Source organism: Rhipicephalus microplus, unplaced genomic scaffold (assembly GCF_043290135.1).
Source record: "Rhipicephalus microplus isolate Deutch F79 unplaced genomic scaffold, USDA_Rmic scaffold_21, whole genome shotgun sequence".
Taxonomy (NCBI): domain Eukaryota; kingdom Metazoa; phylum Arthropoda; class Arachnida; order Ixodida; family Ixodidae; genus Rhipicephalus; species Rhipicephalus microplus.
Window position 1 is genome coordinate 6,826,124 of NW_027464594.1, and position 22,301 is coordinate 6,848,424.

At 43.0% G+C, this 22,301-nt stretch overlaps 1 protein-coding gene across 1 annotated transcript in view; it reads right to left on the reverse strand.

Moving 5' to 3' along the window:
• LOC119185106 (uncharacterized) overlaps positions 1-22,301 on the reverse strand; it is a 46,507-nt gene that overhangs the window by 15,658 nt on the left and 8,548 nt on the right. The window contains exon 3 of the mRNA XM_075883825.1: positions 21,811-22,040. Within this exon, the coding sequence (XP_075739940.1) occupies positions 21,811-22,040 (230 nt within the window). The remainder of the gene's footprint in view (positions 1-21,810; positions 22,041-22,301) is intronic.

Consider the following 22,301-nt stretch of genomic DNA (forward strand, 5'->3'; position numbering starts at 1 on the left):
CTTCTCTCATGGATAGAGTCATACTTATCGTCTAGGAGTCAATGCGTATCAGTTCGTGTTCGTGTTCACGCCCGGCGCCCGTGCAATCAGGCATTCCGCAAGGGTCGGTTCTCGGGCCACCATTCTTTTTAGTTTATATAAATGATATCGTAAACAATATATCTGTCAAAATCAAACTGTTCGCGGACGATTGCATCCTTTATCAGGAAGTAAACACACCTGCCGACCAGGCATTATTAAGTAGTGCCCTGGACAAACAGCATATTTGGTGTGAAAAATGGCAGATGTGCATCAATACTACAAAAACCATCTCAATGACAATTTCAAGAAAGAAGGCACCACTTACTTTCCAGTATTCAATAAATATTCGCTGTCTTAGTGCTGTAAATTGTTATAAATACTTAGGTTTAATAATCACTTCAGACCTCCGGTGGAATGAACATATCACTTTTCTAGAAAAGAAAGCCATGAGAAAGCTTGGATATCTTAGAAGATCGTTACGACAGTCAACGCAAGAAATAAAACTATTAGCATATAAAACCTACATTCGTCCCCTTTTGGAATATGCCTGCGTGGTCTGGGACCCATACACAAAGAAAAATATTGATAAACTAGAAAACCTACAAAGAAAATCTGCTCGATATATCTTTCGCTCATACAATCGCCTTACGTCAGTCACTGCTTTGCTTCAGACAGCGAACTTGGAAGCATTACATTTGCGGCGATATCGCGAAAGACTAAAATATATGTATCTGCTCTACCACGATAAGCTTGGCATTGATTCAAGTGCATATATAGAAAAAGTTGTGCGACGACCCACGCGGGCGGATCACTAAAAAAAAATTACAGGAATTTTCTCGCAGAACGAACTTGTACATGGGCTCTTTTTTCCCACGAACTGTACGCGAGTGGAATCGCCTCCCTGGTGAGGTTGTGGAGGCAGCGACAGTGGCGTCATTCTTATCGGAGCTAAAAAATTCTTAGCATGTCTCCCTGCCATATTTGTAATCTTTGTTTTTTGACGTTGCGTTGTTAGTTTACAAGTGATGTTAGTACGCACTTATACAGGTATTATGCTATGCGCACTCGCCTGTCATGCACTGTATATTTTTCTTTTTACCGCGTTAAAACCTGTGTGTCCACGACATTCTCTGTGCGTATTATATTGTGAAAATGTTCAGCGTGTATATTTATGTTACCCACTCCTGCTTATGGCTTCACTTTGAAGCCAGCAGAAATCCTGTAAATAAATAAAAAAATAATTGAATAAATATAAAAAGAAATATATATATATATATATATATATATATATATATATATATATATATATATATATATATATATATATATATATATATATATATATATATATATATATATATATATATATATATGGGAGGGAGAAGAAGTGTATATCTAAGGGCTCGTTTTTCCTTGTTTTTGACACAATATTAAGGAGATTTACCAGACAATAATGCCAAGGAATGTATAGGGGAAGTTATTAAAACCAATGTAATGTAAATAAGAACAAAGAAAAGTGGGTGAAAAAATAACCTGCCGTGAGCAGGAATCAAGCCTACGACCTTCTAATGACGCGTTCGATGCTCTAACCACTGAGCTATCACGTCGGCCTTCCCCCATCCACATTTTTTGGGTTTATATGTGAATTCAAACGTGGGAGTGTCAGTCAGCGCCATCTGTAGCTAAGCGGCGAGTGTGGAACACACTTGCGTCACGTAGCACGTGAACTTATTACGAGCGGGCAGCTGACCAATAGTGCCTCGTATACAACCTATATATATATATATATATATATATATATATATATATATATATATATATATATACATATATATATATATATATATATATATATATACATATATATATAGTTAGTCAAATGTGTACAATACGTTAGTGAAAGGAAGGATACACAGATCGCAGATATTAAAGGTGAAAAGGGGAAAAGAGAGAAAGAGGGAGAGGGAACGAGAATAAAGAGTGAAATGGGGCACCCGGGGGGTCCACCTTATCTTCTTATTGTTTTTTTCCTTCTTCCTGCTTTCTGTCTCCACCTCTTATTATAATTGTATAAAGCTGACCACCAACAAAATGTAACCTCAGTCCTGATAAAGGCCATATAAATAAATAAATAAATAAATAATTAAATAAATAATAAATAAATAAATATATATATGTATATATATATATATATATATATATTTACACGAGCGTGTAGTGGGTTTCTGGCTTTTGCGTGGTTAGTGTCATCATTACTTGTGCGTGTCGAAGGATTTGGAAAGACGACGACGAACTCGCGCTGCTCGATTGAAGCTGTTTTGCTGATTGCTACACTGTTAGTTGCACTGATTTTTTTACCGTGAAAAACTGGTGGAGGTGCTGGGTACAATCGCAATTCGCTAGTTTTAACTCAAGCCGCTTCATGCTTCAGCCACCATTTCAACAATTCGGAGGAAGGAAAACCTGGCACTTCGCTTCAGCCGCCGCTTGCTAGGACTACCTCCTAAATTTGGTCCTATATATATATATATATATATATATATATATATATATATATATATATATATATATATATATATATATATGAGATCTAACAGACAGTAATGCCAAGGAATGTACAGGGAAAGTTATTAGAACCAATGGCCGCTCGTAATAAGTTCACGTGCTACGTGACGCCAAACATGCGCATAAAAGAGTGGTTCACACTCGTCACTTGGCTTATAGATGGCGCTGACTGTCACTGCTACTTTTAAATTCACATATAAACCCAAAAAAGTGGATGGAGGGAAGGCCGCTGTGGTAGCTCAGTGGTTAGAGCATCGAACGCGTTATTCGAAGGTCGTAGGTTCGATTTCTGCTCACGGCTGGTTATTTTTTCATCCACTTTTCTTTCTTCTTATTCACATTACATTGGTTTTATTAACTTCCCCTATACATTCCTTGGCATTATTGTCTGATAGATCTCCTTAATATTGTGTCAAAACACGGAAAAATGAGCCCTTAGGTATACAGTTCTTTCCCTTATATATATATATATATATATATATATATATATATATATATATATATATATATATATATATATATATATATAGCCGATGCGGCATGTTCGCATATCGTCGCACTTGTTCGCAAACCCCAACGAAGACCAGTCCACCAGTCGAAACCATTGGTAATAAAATTATGACAACCGCTAAGTTCTGTTTTTTTTCTTTTCCCAAGTACGTTTGGCCCATTGAAAAAAATTGTTCGATATATATATATATATATATATATATATATATATATATATATATATATATATATATATATATATATATATATATATATATATATATATATATCAGCCTGACTACGTCCACTGCAGGACAAAGGCCTCTCCAATCTTCCGCCAGTTAACACGGTCCTGTGCTTGCTGCCGCCAATTTATACCCGCAACCTTCTTAATCTCATCTGCCCACCTAACCTTCTGTCCCCCCTAACCCGCTTGCCTTCTCTGGGAATCCAGTCAGTTACCCTTAATAACAAGCGGTTATCTTGTCTACGCGCTACATGCCCGGCCCATGTATATTTCCTCTTCTTGATTTCAGCAATGATATCCTTAACCCCCGTTTGTTCCCTAATCCTATCTGCTCTCTTCTTGTCTCTTAAGGTTACACCTACCATTTTTCTTTCCATTGCTCGTTGTGTCGTCCCAAATTTAAGCTGAACCCTCTTTGCAAGTCTCCAGGTTTCTGCTTCGTAGCTAAGTAACGGCAAGATGCAACTGTTATATGCCTTATTCTTGAGGGATTGTGGCAATCTACCTGTCATAATTTGAGAGTGCTTGCCAAATGTGCTCCCCCCCAGTCTTATTCTTCTAGTTACTTGAATCTCGAGGTTTGGTTCCGCAGTTATTACCTGCCCTAAGTAGACATAGTCTTTTAAGTGCCCTATTACCTATCTCGAAGCGCTGCTCTTTTCCGAGGTTGTTGTACAATAGTTTAGTTTTCTGCAAATTATTTTAGAACCAACCTTTCTGCTCTCCTAACTCCGTGATCATGAGTTGCAATTCGTCCCCTGAGTTACTCAGCAATGCAATGTCATCGGCGAAGCACGGGTTACTAAGGTACTCTCCATTAACTCTTATCCCTAACTGTTCCCATTCTAGGCTTCTGAAAACCTCCTGTAAGCACGCGGTAAATAGCTTTGGGGGGATTGTGTCCCCGTGCCTTACACCCTTCTTGATTGGTATTGTGTTGCTTTCTTTATGAAGCACTATGGTAGCAGTTGATCCTCTGTAGATTTCTTTCAGTATGTTTATATATACGTCATCGACGCCCTGATTTCGCAGTGTCTGCATGACGGCTGATATTTCTACTGAATCAAATGCCTTTTCGTAATCTATGAAGGCTATGTATAGTGGTTGGTTATATTCTGAGCATTTCTCTATTACCTGATTGATAGTATGAATGTGGTCGATTGTTGAGTAGCCTTTTCGAAATCCTGCTTGTTCCTTTGGTTGATTAAATTCTAATGTTTTCTTTACTCTGTTAGCAATTACCTTTGTAAATAACTTGTATACTACACAGCGCAAGCTTATCAGCCTGTAATTCTTCAAGTACTTGTAATCTCCTTTCTTATGTATTAAGATGATGTTAGCGTTCCTCCAAGACTCTGGTACTCTTCCCGTCAGGAGACATCTCATAAACAGGGTGGCTAGTTTTTCCAACACAATCTGTCCTCCATTTTCAGCAGATCAGATGTTACCTGATCCTCATCAGCAGCTTTGCCTCATTGCATGCTCTCCAAAGCTTCTCTGACTTATTCTATTATTACTGGTGGGGTGTCATCTGGGTTACCGCTAGTTCTTATAATATAAAAGTTGTGGTTGTCCCGGCTACTGTACATATCTCTGTAAAACTCCTCCACAATTTCAACTATCCTATCCATATTGATAGTTATTTTGCCTTCTTTGTCCCTTAGTGCATACATCAGATTTTGGCCTATCCCAAGTTTCCTCTTTACTGCTTGGACGCTTCCTCCATTTTTTCAGAGCCTGTTAAATTATCTCCATGTTATACATTCTTACATCGGATACCTTACGCCTATTAATCAACATCGAAAGCTCTGCCAGTTCTATTTTGTCTGTTGTACTTGAGACTTTCATGATTTGATGCTTCTTAATGAGATTCGTTGTTTCTTGGGAAAGCTTGCCAGTGTCTTGTCTAACTACCCTGCCTCTGACGTCCACTGCACACTCCGCAATGATACTCGTGAGATTATCATTCATTGTATCTACACTAAGGGTTTTTTTCTCACTGAGAGACGAGTACCTGTTCTGAAGCGAAACTCTGAATTCTTGTACTTTCCCTCTCAGTGCTAGCCCAGTGATTGGCTTCTTGCGTATCAGTTTCTGTCGTTCCTTCTTCAAGTCTAGGCGTATTCGAGACCGTAATATTCTATGCTCACTGCATCGTACCTTGCCAACCACTTCCACATCCTGCACGATGCCTGGGTGTGCACTCATTATAGAGTGTATTTCATTCTTATTTTAGCCATTAGGGCTCCTTCATGTCCACTTGCGGTTTCCTCGTTTTCGGTAGAAGTATTCAAAATCCGTAAATTATTGCGTTCTGCGAATTCCACTAGTAGCTTTCCTCTGGTGTTTCTACTACCGATGCCATATTCTCCTCGAGCCTGCTTCTTCCCTACCTTTGTATTAAAGTCTCCCATCAGTATAGTATACTGTGTTTTTACCTTACTCATTGCCGATTCCACAATTTCACAGAAGATTTCAACTGAAGCTTCATCATGGCTGGATGTAGGTGCGTTAGCCTGTACCACCTTCATCTTGTATCTTTTATTCAGTTTAATCACAATACCTACCACCCTTTCATTAATGCTATAGTATTCTTCTATGTTGCCAGCTATGTTTCTGTGAATTAAGGACCCCGCTCCCAGTACTCTTCTGTCAGCCAAGCCCTTACAGCAAAGGACGTGCCCACTCTGTAGCACCGTATAAGCCTCATTCGTCCTCCCAACCTCACTGAGCCCTATTATATCCCATTTAACACCCTCTAGCTCCTCGAATATTACAGGTAGACTTCCCTCACTAGATAAGGTTCTAGCGTTAAACGTTGCCAAGTTCAGGTTCCAATGGCGGCCTGTCCAGATCCAGAGATTCTTAGCACCCTTTGCTGCGTTGCAGATCTGACCACCGCCGTGGTCAGTTGCTTCGCAGCTGCTGGGGACTGAGGGCCGTCAGTTATTTGACGTATGCATGTGGGAGGTAGTGGCCAGATAATGCACCAAGGTGGCCAATCCTTCTCTGGTTAGGGTGTGCGTTCCCGACACACACACACACACACACACACACACATATATATATATATATATATATATATATATATATATATATATATATATATATATATATATATATATATATATATATATATATATATATATATATATATAACTTGAAGGGAAGGCACGACAGGTCCGGGTATTTTCTATATTGAATTAACTTGCAAATAGCACATAAGAAAAGGATCGTATTTACTAACGTTTCGGCCGCGGCACGGCCTTCGTCAGAGTAAGTAGGTATGATACAATGCAGCCGCTTTTATAGGCTCACGTGATGAACTCTCGGTATAGCAGCTAGGACAGTCAAAATAAAAAATGGTAATCTGTCAGAACCTTGTGTTGACATGACTGACATGCGACGGGTGCATGAATATACAAGTTTCAAATTTCCTTGCGCATCGACACGTGGGGCACAGTATGGTTGGCAGGACATGTAAAAGAGCTCAGAAGTAAAGAAACCACGGTTGACTAATATACAATTTAATATACACTAAAATATTTTACTAATTTAAGAAGTCGTATTGGTATAGTGCGAGGCAGGCGAGCTTTCCTACGTTTTCATTGATACCTGAACGAATGGTGTTAAATTTGTGGATCAAGAAGGATTCCCTCCCTTCCCTATCGTGATTTGTCTTGAAACTGGACTGAATAATAGTGGCCCTAATTTTGTCGAAACCATGGCCAGGCATACTGACGTGCTTCGACAGCGGTAGATTAGGGAGGCTTACGGCATGTGCACGGTGATTATTAAAACGAATTCTTAAACTTGTCTCTGTTTGACCGATGTACTGAGCACCGCATGTTGAACACTCGAGAAGATAGATGACGTTGATACTATCACACGTGTAGTTCCCATTTATCTTTAAAGAAAAACTGGACGATGTACTTGAAACTGTTTTAGATGTCGTCATGTGCGCGCACACTTTGCAACGTGGTTTGTTGCAGGGATGACAGCCTTCATGATGTGAACACGTGGTTTGAGATGAGGTTAGTAAATCACGAAGGTTCCGCGATCGTCGGTAGACCACGCGTGGTTGTTCTGTAAAGATTCCTTTGAGCCGCTCGCTCTGTATTAAAATGTTAAAATGTTTCTTTAAGATATGGTTCACATTTGGAGCTGAGGCCGCATGCGTCAAAATTAGATTAGTCCGCGAACAATCTTTGGGTCTTTTGTTAGTACTCAGCAGGTCTGAACGGTCAAGCTCTTCTGCACGTTTGATGGCGTCTGTGATTATGCTGGCCGGATAGCTGTGGTTTTCGAGCGCGCTCCAAAGTTGTTCGCAGTGGCGGGAAAATTCGCTGCTATCAGAGCATATTCTTTTAAAACGGACTGCTTGGCTGTAGGGAATACTAGTTTTGTTGTGTTTCACGTGACTACTACTAAAGTGAAAATATTGCTGCCTATCCGTGGGTTTCCTGTAAAGATTACTTATCAGCTTCCGGTTACGTAGAGTGACCATGACATCAAGGAAGCTTATGTTCACAGGTGAATATGAGTGCGAAAAAGAAATCGCCGGATGAGCGTTGTTAAGATCTGCTATGAAAGAAAGAAGTTGCGATTCACTATGGTGCCAGATTAGGAAAATGTCGTCGACGAACCGCTTATAGTAAAATGGCTTATATTCACAATTTGCAAGAAATTTGTTTTCAAGGAGCCTCATAAATATGTTTGCGTAGTTTGGTCCGATTCTTGTGCCCATAGATGTACCGCTAACTTGAACATAATGTGTCCCATCAAATTCGAAATTGTTAAGTTCAAGAATTAGCTTAAGCAACGTAGCTAACGTAGATGCGGAAACTGGTTTGTTGGCGTCGCAATCGTTGAACGCGCAGATAACTGCCTCGATGCCATCTGAGTGAGGGATATTAGTATATAGTGACGTGACATCTAACGTAACGAGAAACGAATTTTGAGGAACCTGTAGGTCAACAATATCTGTCAACGTGGCACAACACCTCAAATCGGGCGTCTGTTGAACTAACCAGCATACTTATTAGCCATTATGAATAATCAGAAAAAGGTCTGCGGAATCAGGAAAAACAGCTTGTGCAATCCTCTCAGTTTACGACTGAAGAATTAAAAACTCTCGAATTATATCGGTCACAGAAGTTAGCCGAGCTGGATGCTAAAAAGTCAAAGAAGGTCGCGCGTGACAACTTAGGAAAAATGGAATGCTCCCGACGAGGAAACATTCTAACTAGAGCTGAAATGCGCCAGCCTGAGCTGGAAAGTAAATCTTCTGGACAGGATAACATTATAAATTTGTCATGTTATGATCTATCAATTGAGGAACGTAGTGTGTTATCTCGAGGACTTAATTTTTGCCCTGCAACAGGAGGCTATAGTGAATTTCAGTTGGTGAAGGATCTCCACAATTTCGAACGTAACATGCGCCTCCGTGAGTACTTTTATGATCGGTCCTCGGCTCACAATACCGATAGCTCATCATTGCCATCTTACAAGCATTGGACACCCCCCTCCCAACGAGACAAATGTCTGGACCTTTATATCAGAGCTGTACAACGCGATGTCTTGCAGGCATATAACGAACGTACACCATTGCACCGCAACCTTACTGACAGAGAGCAACAAGCAATTGAATCCCTCGCTGGTCGTAATGACATAATTATAAAACCTGCAGATAAAGGAGGCGCCATTGTTGTAATGGACAGAAGCAAATATATCAGCGAAGGCCATAGGCAGCTCAGTGATGCATCATATTACAAGCGGCAAGATCATGACCCAACAAACAAGTTCAAAGATATTGTTCGTGATACTTTGACTGCGCTCTTTAATGATAAAGAAATGAGCTATGGCACTCTGAAATCCCTGTTACCGTTGAGCCCAGTAGCTGGCAGGTTTTACCTTCTTCCCAAAATTCATAAGAGAGATAATCCCGGTAGACCGATAATTTCTGGAATTGGAACAGTGACTGAGAACCTTTCCCGTTATGTAGATAGCCTCATCAACACCATTCCGTCCAGCTTTTCTTCTTACATTAAAGATACCAATCACTTTCTATCAGATATTGTTGACCTACAGGTTCCTCAAAATTTGTTTCTCGTTACGTTAGATGTCACGTCACTATATACTAATATCTCTCACTCAGATGGCATCGAGGCAGTTATCTGCGCGTACAACGATTGCGACGCCAACAAACCAGTTTCCGCATCTACGTTAGCTACGCTGCTTAAGGTGGCGGTCCTACTGTCGCCATATTGCGAGTAGTTCTAGAAAAAACACCAGATGGCGCCACCAAGTCAGGACTGGAAGGCCATCATTTCGGAGGTGAACTGCCACACGTGTGCCGGCGCGCCACACTGCATGACGAGGGGGTGCAAATCACGCTGACACGGTTCGAAGAAATGAGGCACTGAGCAGGGGCTTTTTTTTTCTCCCCTTCAGCTACTACAGCACTGTCGCCTTCCGTGCTGAGCACGCATTTTTGTGTCCGTCCTCATCCTCACTCAGTCCGCCTCCCCCCTCGTCATGCTGCCCCGCACCTTCAGGCTAGCATAGTGGCTGTCATTCCACATCTCCTGCCCTCATGCGAGGCCATCTAGACTATTCAGGTGTTAGTGGTGTCGCCTTGGGCACCCCTTCTTGGTACCTGGTAAAACGCGTTCCTCGCTCACTATTGACGGGGGACTAGCTGGAGGAGAAAAGCGCGTCGCGTTCGCACATTGTTCACTGATAGGCGCGTGGCTAATTTACTTATACGTACGTGGCTTTGGAAGTCTTCCTAGTTAGGAAGCACATGGCGGCAGACACCGGCTGTGTGTGAGAGAGGGTCGGGAGAGAAGGCAGTTGTTACTTAGGTAAAAGAGAAAAATTTAGCGGACTTTAGTCTCGAGAAGCTCTTGCTTTCTGTCCTCGCAGCTGTCTTGTAGTGTGCGAGAAGTGAACACAAGGCCAACACGACGAGTGGTCGGCGTTGCTTTGTCGTGAAAAGTACTCTGGGTCGACTTACCCCTCGAAATCCAGACCTGCCTGGCGCATTTGTGCGATACGTCTTTCTAGCGCATTACCCCCGTTTACATGGTCGTGATGCGCCAGTTGTCGCATTCGTATAAACGCTGTGCGTGCCGTGCGGGCTTACGGCAAACTGTCGACGCCCGGCTATACGCAAACGTGCTTTCTTATCGAGGAAAGACGAACTGGACCCCACTCCCAACAACCGTGGAGACGGCGTGCCGGCCTCTTGTTGAATGAAGTTAGTTAGTCGCCCCAGCTGGCAGCCGGCTGACTGGCAGTTGCCTCGAGCTGTCAGGCTGTAATCAATTTTACACGAATGCCAGGGTAGCCCATCGACTTTGCAAGCGCGTTTCGGAAAGGTGATGCGACGCCGTTTGCAGGACCTCTCGTCTTCTGTACGCCGCAGCTACCATGTGGTGTCGGATTACAGCGAGCGAGTATCGGATTACAGCGACTTGTAGCTGGGCCAGTTGGTTTATGTAAAAGAATTAAAAAAAATAACTCATTAGCTTAGTCGTGCCTCGAGCATGGGAAACAGAAATTCGCACAATTTTCTGCGTCATCAACCACTATATAAATAGGTACATATTAGCGCGAGCAAAATAACAATGACTTGAGAAAGGAGTGGCAGGAGGCAGGAATATCTCAGCTCCCGACATTTCTGCTTCGTCCCACTTCTTTCTCGAGTGTTTTTGTTTTCTTGAGCTAATATTAATTAATTCCTTATAGCGAAAGAGGGACGCACGAAGTTCGCACAACGGGGGGTCACCATTCCCCTCATCATGATTTACGGCCCGTGAATCGACCGGCACTCGCAAAACTGCCCATTTCCTACGCATTAGTGCAAAGCGCCTTCCATTGCTTACATGAATGCGAAGCGCATGTTTCGCACGCATGTAAACGTGTTTTATGCACACCGATGTCACCACACTTTCTTATAAACTTATCCGTTTCAGAAACGTTTCTGTTCTTTTTGAGCTACTAGGCGTAAGTCCAAGATCGGCTATTTCTACTCGTCAGCCTTATGACTCACGCTAACGAGTCAAGGAGCTGCTATCTTGACGCATTGACAGTTCTCCGCACGGCAGACTTCCCAATGACGAATTGTCAGCAGGTGCCGCATGCCCTTGACATTTTTCTCTATTCTTTTTCTCCCCTTCCCCCTCCCCGTGTAGGGTAGCATATAAGCCTTTCCTTTGCCTTTCTCTCTCTCTCTCCTTCAGGTGAAAGCGTCGGCAGGGTGCCTTGTCGCATGGTGTTGTACACTGGCACTGAAGAAAACCAACAAGTACCCTACTCGACCTTGCAATCCTTAGATTGAGTGGCATAAACCCTCAGTGCATAGGAAATATAGATGGGCTTCACCACTGCCACTCCCCCACCAGACCTGCTCAGTGGGAGCGTAGTCAAAAGTTATCCGCCTTTCTGCCTCCCTGAAGGACCTCACTTGCCGCGGGTGCTTCAAAGCAGAAAAAAAAGAGCCCTGGTGCCTCATTGTTGTCCCCGCACCGAAGTACTTTTTTACACCACGTGTGCATTCAGCAAATTTCATGCCACTTCGCTTCGTTGTTACTGGCTGAAAAATCTGCAAGATTTTCAGGCAGTAGCATGATTTTAGCTAGTTTATGCAGTGAGCAACGGAATAAATATTGCTCGATTTTGTGGTTTATTGAAACCGATGACGGATATTCACGGGCGACTCCGAGAGAAGAGTTTGCAAGCGCCCGCGTCCCCTTAGAGCGAGTTTGCAGTGATTGTGAGGAACGCCGTCATGGGGTACTTCAGAACATTGGTGTTCGCGCATTTCGGCGCTATGGAAATGTGCGCTTGTCGTATATAAAGGCGGAAAGCGAACACGCGTCCTCAACTCCTGCCGCACCGTAGTTTTCCCCAGAGTAAATAAATGAAATAAACACGCAGAAAGTACAAAACAGACTTCATTTCATTCCTGTAGGTGTGCCTCGTTTCGTGTTTGTGCTGTTTGTTGTGATGGGTTCATACCAACAAGCGCAGCAAGTCTGAAGCTCCGTATATTTCACGGTAAAAAAAAGATATTCACAAATACCTTACCCACGCACGTCTGCTCAGTTCGCTCGTATCGCTCGCGTTTGTCGTTCGTTTTTCTGCTTTCTTCTGACTGTCGTCGCACAGCCCTCGCTTTTCGCTATAGTCCGTGGGGGGTGAGGAGGGCGACAAAGACGTGCATACATAAAAGAGGGACTTTCCAAGAATTCAGCCTTTCTTTTCCCGTGAAGGCGCTCACCCCATCCTCTCGGAGGATACTGCCCACCTGTTTTCACGCTCTCCCGCGGTACCGCGCAGCCTTATGAGACTCTGAGGGGAGGAAGGCTTACAGATGACGGTGCATGGTTTGAAGTTAGAAAAGACGTTTCCTCCTAAGGCAAAATGTTTTCGCACGCCGCATTCGGGGAGACAGGGAACCTTCAATTTCAGCGCTTTCCTTATTTCTGTTTAGGTGGCACTAGGGAAAGATTTTCGTTGTAGTGATAGGAATAATGTAGATTTCTCAATATTCCTGCAGGTGTTGTGTGCGATTCGTGTGCATAAGTATACCAGGAGACCGTAACTGTTGTATTTTAGGCTATGCATGCTTAGATTTCAGCGCTATTTCAAGATAACAACGATTTTGTTGATGTTTACGGCACGATAAATTGAGGCAATTTGCGAGCTTTGTTTCGCATTTCTGCTTGCTTTATTGAAAAACGCTACGTTGAGGAAATAGATCAGGGGTTCTAGTTTATCCACGTGCAAATTCAGCTAACGAACTTCAGTAGTTCTCCGCAAAAATGGGCCACGGTAGGTCTATCTAATGAGAATATTGCCCAATTTAGATCAATATAATTAAAAAGCGAGCGGGCGTACATAAATAAAATTGAGCACTCAAACGGAAAATGCCATCCTCTATATACCGGAAAATGAATTTTCTCTAGCGAATGGGTGCCGGATAGTCCGCATCGACATTTACTAAATTTGGCTCTTTTCAAAAGCTAATCAGCAATACAGTAATAGCGCTAGAATAATTTGCTACGTTGAGGAAATAGGTAAATTTGTCTTAAATGTTCTGCGCAAAGAACAGTGCTGTAACTGCAGCAGATTTTTCAGAAAATGGTCACTGCTGACACACAGTCAGACCAAACCATGTAACTAGCGCCTATTCTTGGCTCTCCCTACGCAAATTCTAAATGTTTACTTATTTTTAATAGATATGTTTAAAATGTACAAAAATTAAGCTTTTCAATGACACATAAACCAACTATATAAGACAAGAAGAACAGCCGCCACGTCAGTTGGAAAAGTGACAAAAACGATGTGTTCGTGCCGCCGGAGTGAGACCGCCGCCTTAAGCTCATTCTTGAACTTAACAATTTCGAATTTGATGGGACACATTATGTTCAAGTTAGCGGTACATCTATGGGCACAAGAATCGGACCTAACTACGCAAACATATTTATGGGGCTCCTTGAAAACAAATTTCTTGCAAATTGTGAATATAAGCCATTTTACTATAAGCGGTTCATCGACGACATTTTCCTAATCTGGCACCATAGTGAATCGCAACTTCTTTCTTTCATAGCAGATCTTAACAACGCTCATCCGGCGATTTCTTTTTCGCACTCATATTCACCTGTGAACATAAGCTTCCTTGATGTCATGGTCACTCTACGTAACGGGAAGCTGATAACTAATCTTTACAGGAAACCCACGGATAGGCAGCAATATCTTCACTTTAGTAGTAGTCACGTGAAACACAACAAAACTAGTATTCCCTACAGCCAAGCAGTCCATTTTAAAAGAATATGCTCTGATAGCAGCGAATTTTCCCACCACTGCGAACAACTTCGGAGCGCGCTCGAAAAACAGAGCTATCCGGCCAGCATAATCACAGACGCCATCAAACGTGCAGAAGAGCTTGACCGTTCAGACCTGCTGAGTACTAACAAAAGACCCAAAGATTGTTCGTGGACTAATCTAATTTTGACACATGCGGCCTCAGCTCCAAATGTGAACCATATCTTAAAGAAAGATTTTAACATTTTAATACAGAGCGAGCGGCTCAAAGGAATCTTTACAGAACAACCACGCGTGGTCTACCGACGATCGCGGAACCTTCGTGATTTACTAACCTCATCTCAAACCACGTGTTCACATCATGAAGGCTGTCATCCCTGCAACAAACCACGTTGCAAAGTGTGCGCGCACATGACGACATCTAAAACAGTTTCAAGTACATCGTCCAGTTTTTCTTTAAAGATAAATGGGAACTACACGTGTGATAGTATCAACGTCATCTATCTTCTCGAGTGTTCAACATGCGGTGCTCAGTACATAGGTCAAACAGAGACAAGTTTCAGAATTCGTTTTAATAATCACCGTGCACATGCCGTAAGCCTCCCTAATCTACCACTGTCGAAGCACGTCAGTATGCCTGGCCATGGTTTCGACAAAATTAGGGCCACTATTATTCAGTCCGGTTTCAAGACAAATCACGATAGGGAAGTGAGGGAATCCTTCTTGATCCACAAATTTAACACCATTCGTTCAGGTATCAATGAAAACGTAGGAAAGCTCGCCTGCCTCGCACTATAACAATACGACTTCTTAAATTAGTAAAATATTTTAGTGTATATTAAATTGTATATTAGTCAACCGTGGTTTCTTTACTTCTGAGCTCTTTTACATGTCCTGCCAACCATACTGTGCCCCACGTGTCGATGCGCAAGGAAATTTGTAACTTGTATATTCATGCACCCGTCGCATGTCAGTCATGTCAACACAAGGTTCTGACAGATTACCATTTTTTACTTTGACTGTCCTAGCTGCTATACCAAGAGTTCATCACGTGAGCCTATAAAAGCGGCTGCATTGTATCATACCTACTTACTCTGACGAAGGCCGTGCCACGGCCGAAACGTTAGTAAATACGATCCTTTTCTTATGTGCTATCTGCAAGTTAATTCAATATAGAAAATACCCGGACCTGTCGTGCCTTCCCTTCAAGTTCTTCTTCAACCATGGGTCCTGGGACAGCACTGAAGAAAAGGATGATTTCGAAATACCCTGTGCACACTCCTACCACAGCAGTTGTGGGAGATTCACAAACAAAGTATATACATCAATACTTCGACCCCCTCTGCAATGGCACAACAGCCTTCATTTCGCAGTGTGGTGCTACAATCGGTGATGTGCGTGACTTACTGGATCTAGTGCCCCGCTCAGCATCCTGTCTTATTCTTCATGTTGGGACGGTCGATGTGGCTTCGAGTTCGGGACACGAGGCGTTTGCAAAATACCGCGATCTACTTGAAAGCATTGCAAAAGACCGCCCAGAAATTCGGTGAATTTACGCCACGCTGATACTGCCTAGAAGTGGAAACCATCGACAAAGGATTTGTAACCTGACATTCGTCCGACGCTGCAACAGAGAAGCATCAGTGTTCAACAACATGCTTCGGAATTTTTGCCGCTATTCCCGGCTAGTTTGCTACCTCGATCATGAAATCGAATGGTTACCACCCACATGCGTCCTCGCAGCAGACGGCCTTCACATGAGCTTCGAGGGTGTGTCGTTGCTTGCAAGCCACATCCGCCGCCTGTGCTTCAGGAGACCGGTGGATGCGACATCAGCTGCCTGGTGCGATTCATCAACGAATGACGACTTTCCGCATCGAGTGGATCGAGCTGGGCGACCTTCAGCACCCAGTCATCCTACAACACAGCCGAACCCCAGAAACAACACCGCGCCGACAGAAACCTTCACCATGACGAGAAAGCCTTCCGTAGCAGAGAACGTCACCTCGAAAGCATCGCGCGCCCACATGAACAAGTCGCAATCTACACAGCCTACGTCTTGCCTACCACCGCCTGCGGTCGTTGCATCACTTTCGCCGTCTCAACCACGCTACGGACTCCGGAACAGGGGCACAACCACGAGAGGAACCAACTGACTAACACAACGCCAGCTGGGTGAGAGTACTTTATCTGTTGGCTCAATGAATTTTTTAAGGACCAGGAAGGTTATAGAAAAACGGACTCGTTGTGAATCGCAAATTTCTATGCTTAGAATGTATGTCGCGGCAACAAGTGCTCCTAAAGGTTTACAACTAAAACTGCAGCCGGCCACATCAGAGATGTCAAAGAAAAACCTGTCAAAGTGGCACAACACCTTAAATCGGGCGTCTGTTGAACTAACCAGCATACTTATTAGCCATTATGAATCATCAAAAAAAGGTCTGCGGAATCAGGAAAAAAAGCTTGTGCAATCCTCTCAGTTTACGACTGAAGAATTAAAAACTCTCGAATTATATCGGTCACAGAAGTTAGCCGAGCTGGATGCTAAAAAGTCAAAAAAGGTCGCGCGTGACAACTTAGGAAAAAAGGAATGCTCCCGACGAGGAAACATTCTAACTACAGCTGAAATGCGCCAGCCTGAGCTGGAAAGTAAATCTTCTGGACAGGATAACATTATAAATTTGTCATGTTATGATCTATCAATTGAGGAACGTAGTGTGTTATCTCGAGGACCTAATTTTTGCCCTGCAACAGGAGGCTATAGTGAATTTCAGTTGGTGAAGGATCTCCACAATTTCGAACGTAACATGCGCCTCCGTGAGTACTTTTATGATCGGTCCTCGGCTCACAATACCGATAGCTCATCATTGCCATCTTACAAGCATTGGACACCCCCCTCCCAAAGAGACAAATGCCTGGACCTTTATATCAGAGCTGTACAACGCGATGTCATGCAGGCCTATAACGAACGTACACCATTGCACCGCAACCTTACTGACAGAGAGCAGCAAGCAATTGAATCCCTCGCTGGTCGTAATGACATAATTATAAAACCTGCAGATAAAGGAGGCGCCATTGTTGTAATGGACAGAAGCAAATATATCAGCGAAGACCATAGGCAGCTCAGTGATGCATCATATTACAAGCGGCAAGATCATGACCCAACAAACAAGTTCAAAGATATTGTTCATGATACTTTGACTGCGCTCTTTAATGATAAAGAAATGAGCTATGGCACTCTGAAATCCCTGTTACCGTTGAGCCCAGTAGCTGGCAGGTTTTACCTTCTTCCCAAAATTCATGAGAGATAATCCCGGTAGACCGATAATTTCTGGAATTGGAACAGTGACCGAGAACCTTTCCCGTTATGTAGATAGCCCCATCAACACCATTCCGTCCAGCTTTTCTTCTTACATTAAAGATACCAATCACTTTCTATCAGATATTGTTGACCTACAGGTTCCTCAAAATTTGTTTCTCGTTACGTTAGATGTCACGTCACTATATACTAATATCCCTCACTCAGATGGCATCGAGGCAGTTATCTGCGCGTACAACGATTGCGACGCCAACAAACCAGTTTCCGCATCTACGTTAGCTACGTTGCTTAAGCTCATTCTTGAACTTAACAATTTCGAATTTGATGGGACACATTATGTTCAAGTTAGCGGTACATCTATGGGCACAAGAATCGGACCAAACTACGCAAACATATTTATTGGGCTCCTTGAAAACAAATTTCTTGCAAATTGTGAATATAAGCGATTTTACTATAAGCGGTTCATCGACGACATTTTCCTAATCTGGCACCATAGTGAATCGCAACTTCTTTCTTTCATAGCAGATCTTAACAACGCTCATGCGGCGATTTCTTTTTTGCACTCATATTCACCTGTGAACATAAGCTTCCTTGATGTCATGGTCACTCTACGTAACGAGAAGCTGATAACTTATCTTTACAGGAAACCCACGGATAGGCAGCAATATCTTCACTTTAGTAGTAGTCACGTGAAACACAACAAAACTAGTATTCCCTACAGCCAAGCAGTCCGTTTTAAAAGAATATGCTCTGATAGCAGCGAATTTTCCCGCCACTGCGAACAACTTCGGAGCGCGCTCGAAAAACAGAGCTATCCGGCCAGCATAATCACAGACGCCATCAAACGTGCAGAAGAGCTTGACCGTTCAGACCTGCTGAGTACTAACAAAAGACCCAAAGATTGTTCGCGGACTAATCTAATTTTGACACATGCGGCCTCAGCTCCAAATGTGAACCATATCTTAAAGAAACATTTTAACATTTTAATACAGAGCAAGCGGCTCAAAGGAATCTTTACAGAACAACCACGCGTGGTCTACCGACGATCGCGGAACCTTCGTGATCTACTAACCTCATCTAAAACCACGTGTTCACATCATGAAGGCTGTCATCCCTGCAACAAACCACGTTGCAAAGTGTGCGCGCACATGACGACATCTAAAACAGTTTCAAGTACATCGTCCAGTTTTTCTTTAAAGATAAATGGGAACTACACGTGTGATAGTATCAACGTCATCTATCTTCTCGAGTGTTCAACATGCGGTGCTCAGTACATAGGTGAAACAGAGACAAGTTTCAGAATTCGTTTTAATAATCACCGTGCATATGCCGTAAGCCTCCCTAATCTACCGCTGTCGAAGCACGTCAGTATGCCTGGCCATGGTTTCGACAAAATTAGGGCCACGTTTATTCAGTCCGGTTTCAAGACAAATCACGATAGGGAAGTGAGGGAATCCTTCTTGATCCACAAATTTAACACCATTCGTTCAGGTATCAATGAAAACGTAGGAAAGCTCGCCTGCCTCGCACTATAACAATACGACTTCTTAAATTAGTAAAATATTTTAGTGTATAATAAATTGTATAGTAGTCAACCGTGGTTTCTTTACTTCTGAGCTCTTTTACAAGTCCTGCCAACCATACTGTGCCCCACGTGTCGATGCGCAAGGAAATTTGAAACTTGTATATTCATGCACCCGTCGCATGTCAGTCATGTCAACACAAGGTTCTGACCGATTACCATTTTTTACTTTGACTGTCCTAGCTGCTATACCGAGAGTTCATCACGTGAGCCTATAAAAGTGGCTGCATTGTATCATACCTACTTACTCTGACGAAGGCCGTGCCACGGCCGAAACGTTAGTAAATACGATCCTTTTCTTATGTGCTATCTGCAAGTTAATTCAATATATATATATATATATATATATATATATATATATATATATATATATATATATATATATATATATATATATATATATATATATAGTCCAGTAGATCCTCTGTGAGCAGTCACAACGCGGTTTATTTCGACGTTCCGGCCTAGAGTCTGGCCTTCATCAGGCCAGACTCTGAAGGCCAGACTCTAGGCCGAAACGTCGAAATACACCACGTTGTGACCGCTCACGGAGGATCTACTGGACCATACGCAACGCTACGGCCACCACCATGCCTGCCTATATATATATATATATATATATATATATATATATATATACTGGATAAGATCTACTGGACCATATGCAACGCTACGGCCACTCAACCACCATGCCTGCCTATATATATATATATATCTATATATATATATATATATATATATATATATATATATATATATATATATATATATATATATATATATATATATATATATATATAAAGAGAGAGAGAATAATTGGTTCAGCACTTGCGGGGTTTTCAATAGCGAACCATTAGTATGTGTAGTAAGTAATCTGGGCACCATGGCCTTCATTCAAATGCGTTGCGGTGAAAAGAGCCATGCATAACACCTATGGTTAGTCCACATAAAAAATAGGCGATCTACAGGGACCCCGCACACGCTGCACTTAACGCAAGAAGTCTAGGGAATACGTGACTTGTCTAACAGTAGGCGTTCACGTTGCTTCACGACTGGTTCACGTTTTCGTTAACGTCAGCAGCACAGCAGGCCGATGGCCGACAGGCTCAGCAGACGGGCGGGACTACACGGCATGGAGTGATCAGCAGCCAGGCGCGGGGTGGTGGAGCGTATGGTGGTGAAACAGGCAGAAATGAGACCGCGTATTAACTGGCCAGGTACCGCATAGAACTCGGGACTCGAACGCCTTCGTCAGCAGTGCCCAAATGAGCGTGACCCATCAGGAAAGTGCCGAGCAGTTTTTACAGTTACCCATGGAATGACCTTTTTAGCGTCAGTGTTTTACACAGCCTCTACTCAAGCTCATGGCTCCTTCCTTGTTTCTCTTCTTTCGCTGCCACCACCACAACTTCTCTTTTAGTCCACAAAGTGTCGCATTCCTCGCTGCTGTCCTCGTATTCTTCAATGTTTCCCCACGCTAAGCAACACTTCCAAGACTTTCTCCAAGTGTTGGAGCATGTGTAAGTATTTACTTGTACTTGCTGCATATAAATAAGCCGACTGTTCTCACGCAAGTTTTTGTTTAGGCTTTTCACTGATACACACTGAGGTACTTCGGTGCAGTGCAGGCAATTGCGATTTGCCAGGAATATAATGACAGTTATACAGACTTGTATAGAAACAGATGAAACATCTGAAGACATCTGTGCTTCATAAGCAAAATCTGCACTTTAGGACATACACATAGTTGGTATAGCCAAGATGAAGCACACGCAATGCCGCATAGCACAGTTACAATAGCAGCCAGGAGTAAAAAATTTCACGATGATCGACGTAAGTGTGCCATAATATTTTATTTTAAGACGCGAGCTCTCTAACAAAAAAGTCTCCGTACCTCATAGATACACATCATGCAGACAAGCTAAGCGGCACTTCATTGCTTCATTAGGCGGGCCAGATGTCAACTCACTATTAATCCGTTAGTGAAAGTGCACTGTCTTCGCTCCGTGAGGTTTCTTGGCACTTCTGAATAATGAGATAACTGGCACAAAATTATATTGTGTGAACATTGTCTTGAAAAGTCATGATGGTATTGAGCTCACAACGCGGCAATCTTCCACTCATTATCTTGAAGCAGTGGAATAGTACGTATATACGTGCGGTGTTGCGACTTAAGCAAGGCGAGAAAATTTGAGAAGCTTTCTTGCTTTTGGTTTGTTTCGTGCAGTACTGCAATCACGTGTGTTTGAAGCGTCATGGTCGGCTGTAGCGTCCTGTGAGCTCCAGTGTGCATTGCATACGAGAATTCACAAAATATCGAGGAATTCATCAAACTGTAGCTGTCGTCTAAGTGTCCATAAACGAAAGATGTAGACTGAAGCTACTATAAGGAGACGTTCGAACGTGTATTCTTCAATTTTATCATGCCATGGTGGCCCATGACGTCATAAAATCACGCAGTTGAAACCCTAGAGGGTGCCGGAACCACGCCGGGATCGTGTAAACACATTCACGGCATGCCCGCCGAACACCTTTGCCATCCTTCCACTCTCCATGTAATCGTGGTGTACCTTCCAGCGTGCTCGTCACGATGAAAGATGACGGAAGGAGTTTCAAGAGCGACAATATCTACGATTTAGAACAATTTGTGCGGCAACGAATCCGCGTGACAATATATGAACGCCCATAGTGTAACCAGAGTCATTGAACATGCTGAACCATATGTTAAGATAACTGGACAACGCACTACCCTACCTGGCTGCGAACGCGAAGGCCATAGTGAAGCCACGCAGGACAATGGAAGCGTTGACGGCGAAGGATCCCTGGGGACGCGTCATGCGCAACGTGCAGCTGAGCACGCCCACGAAGGCACCCATGCTCACGTAGAAGAGCAGGCGCGCCGTGTACTCCAGCGAGTGCTTGCGACGGCCTAGCACCGCCAGCATGGTCCACATCAGGCTCGAGCCCAGCATCAGCACGACACGCTGCGTCGCGATGAAAAAAGAGAGTGCCGATGACAAACAAGCTACGATAAATGGAAATAGCGAGTAACCATGCCGCTTTGTCTATTATTCAAAAACCAGTAGCTACAACTTCACTGTGAAATAGGTGCAGGCTATACATCGAATATTATCACACACATAGAGAGAGAAATCACCACTCCCTCAGAAGTAATCGCAAAATTTGTAGAAAACGTCACTCACTCTGTTGGGCTGTGAAGTTTCTTTAATTCAATTGAGGAAACG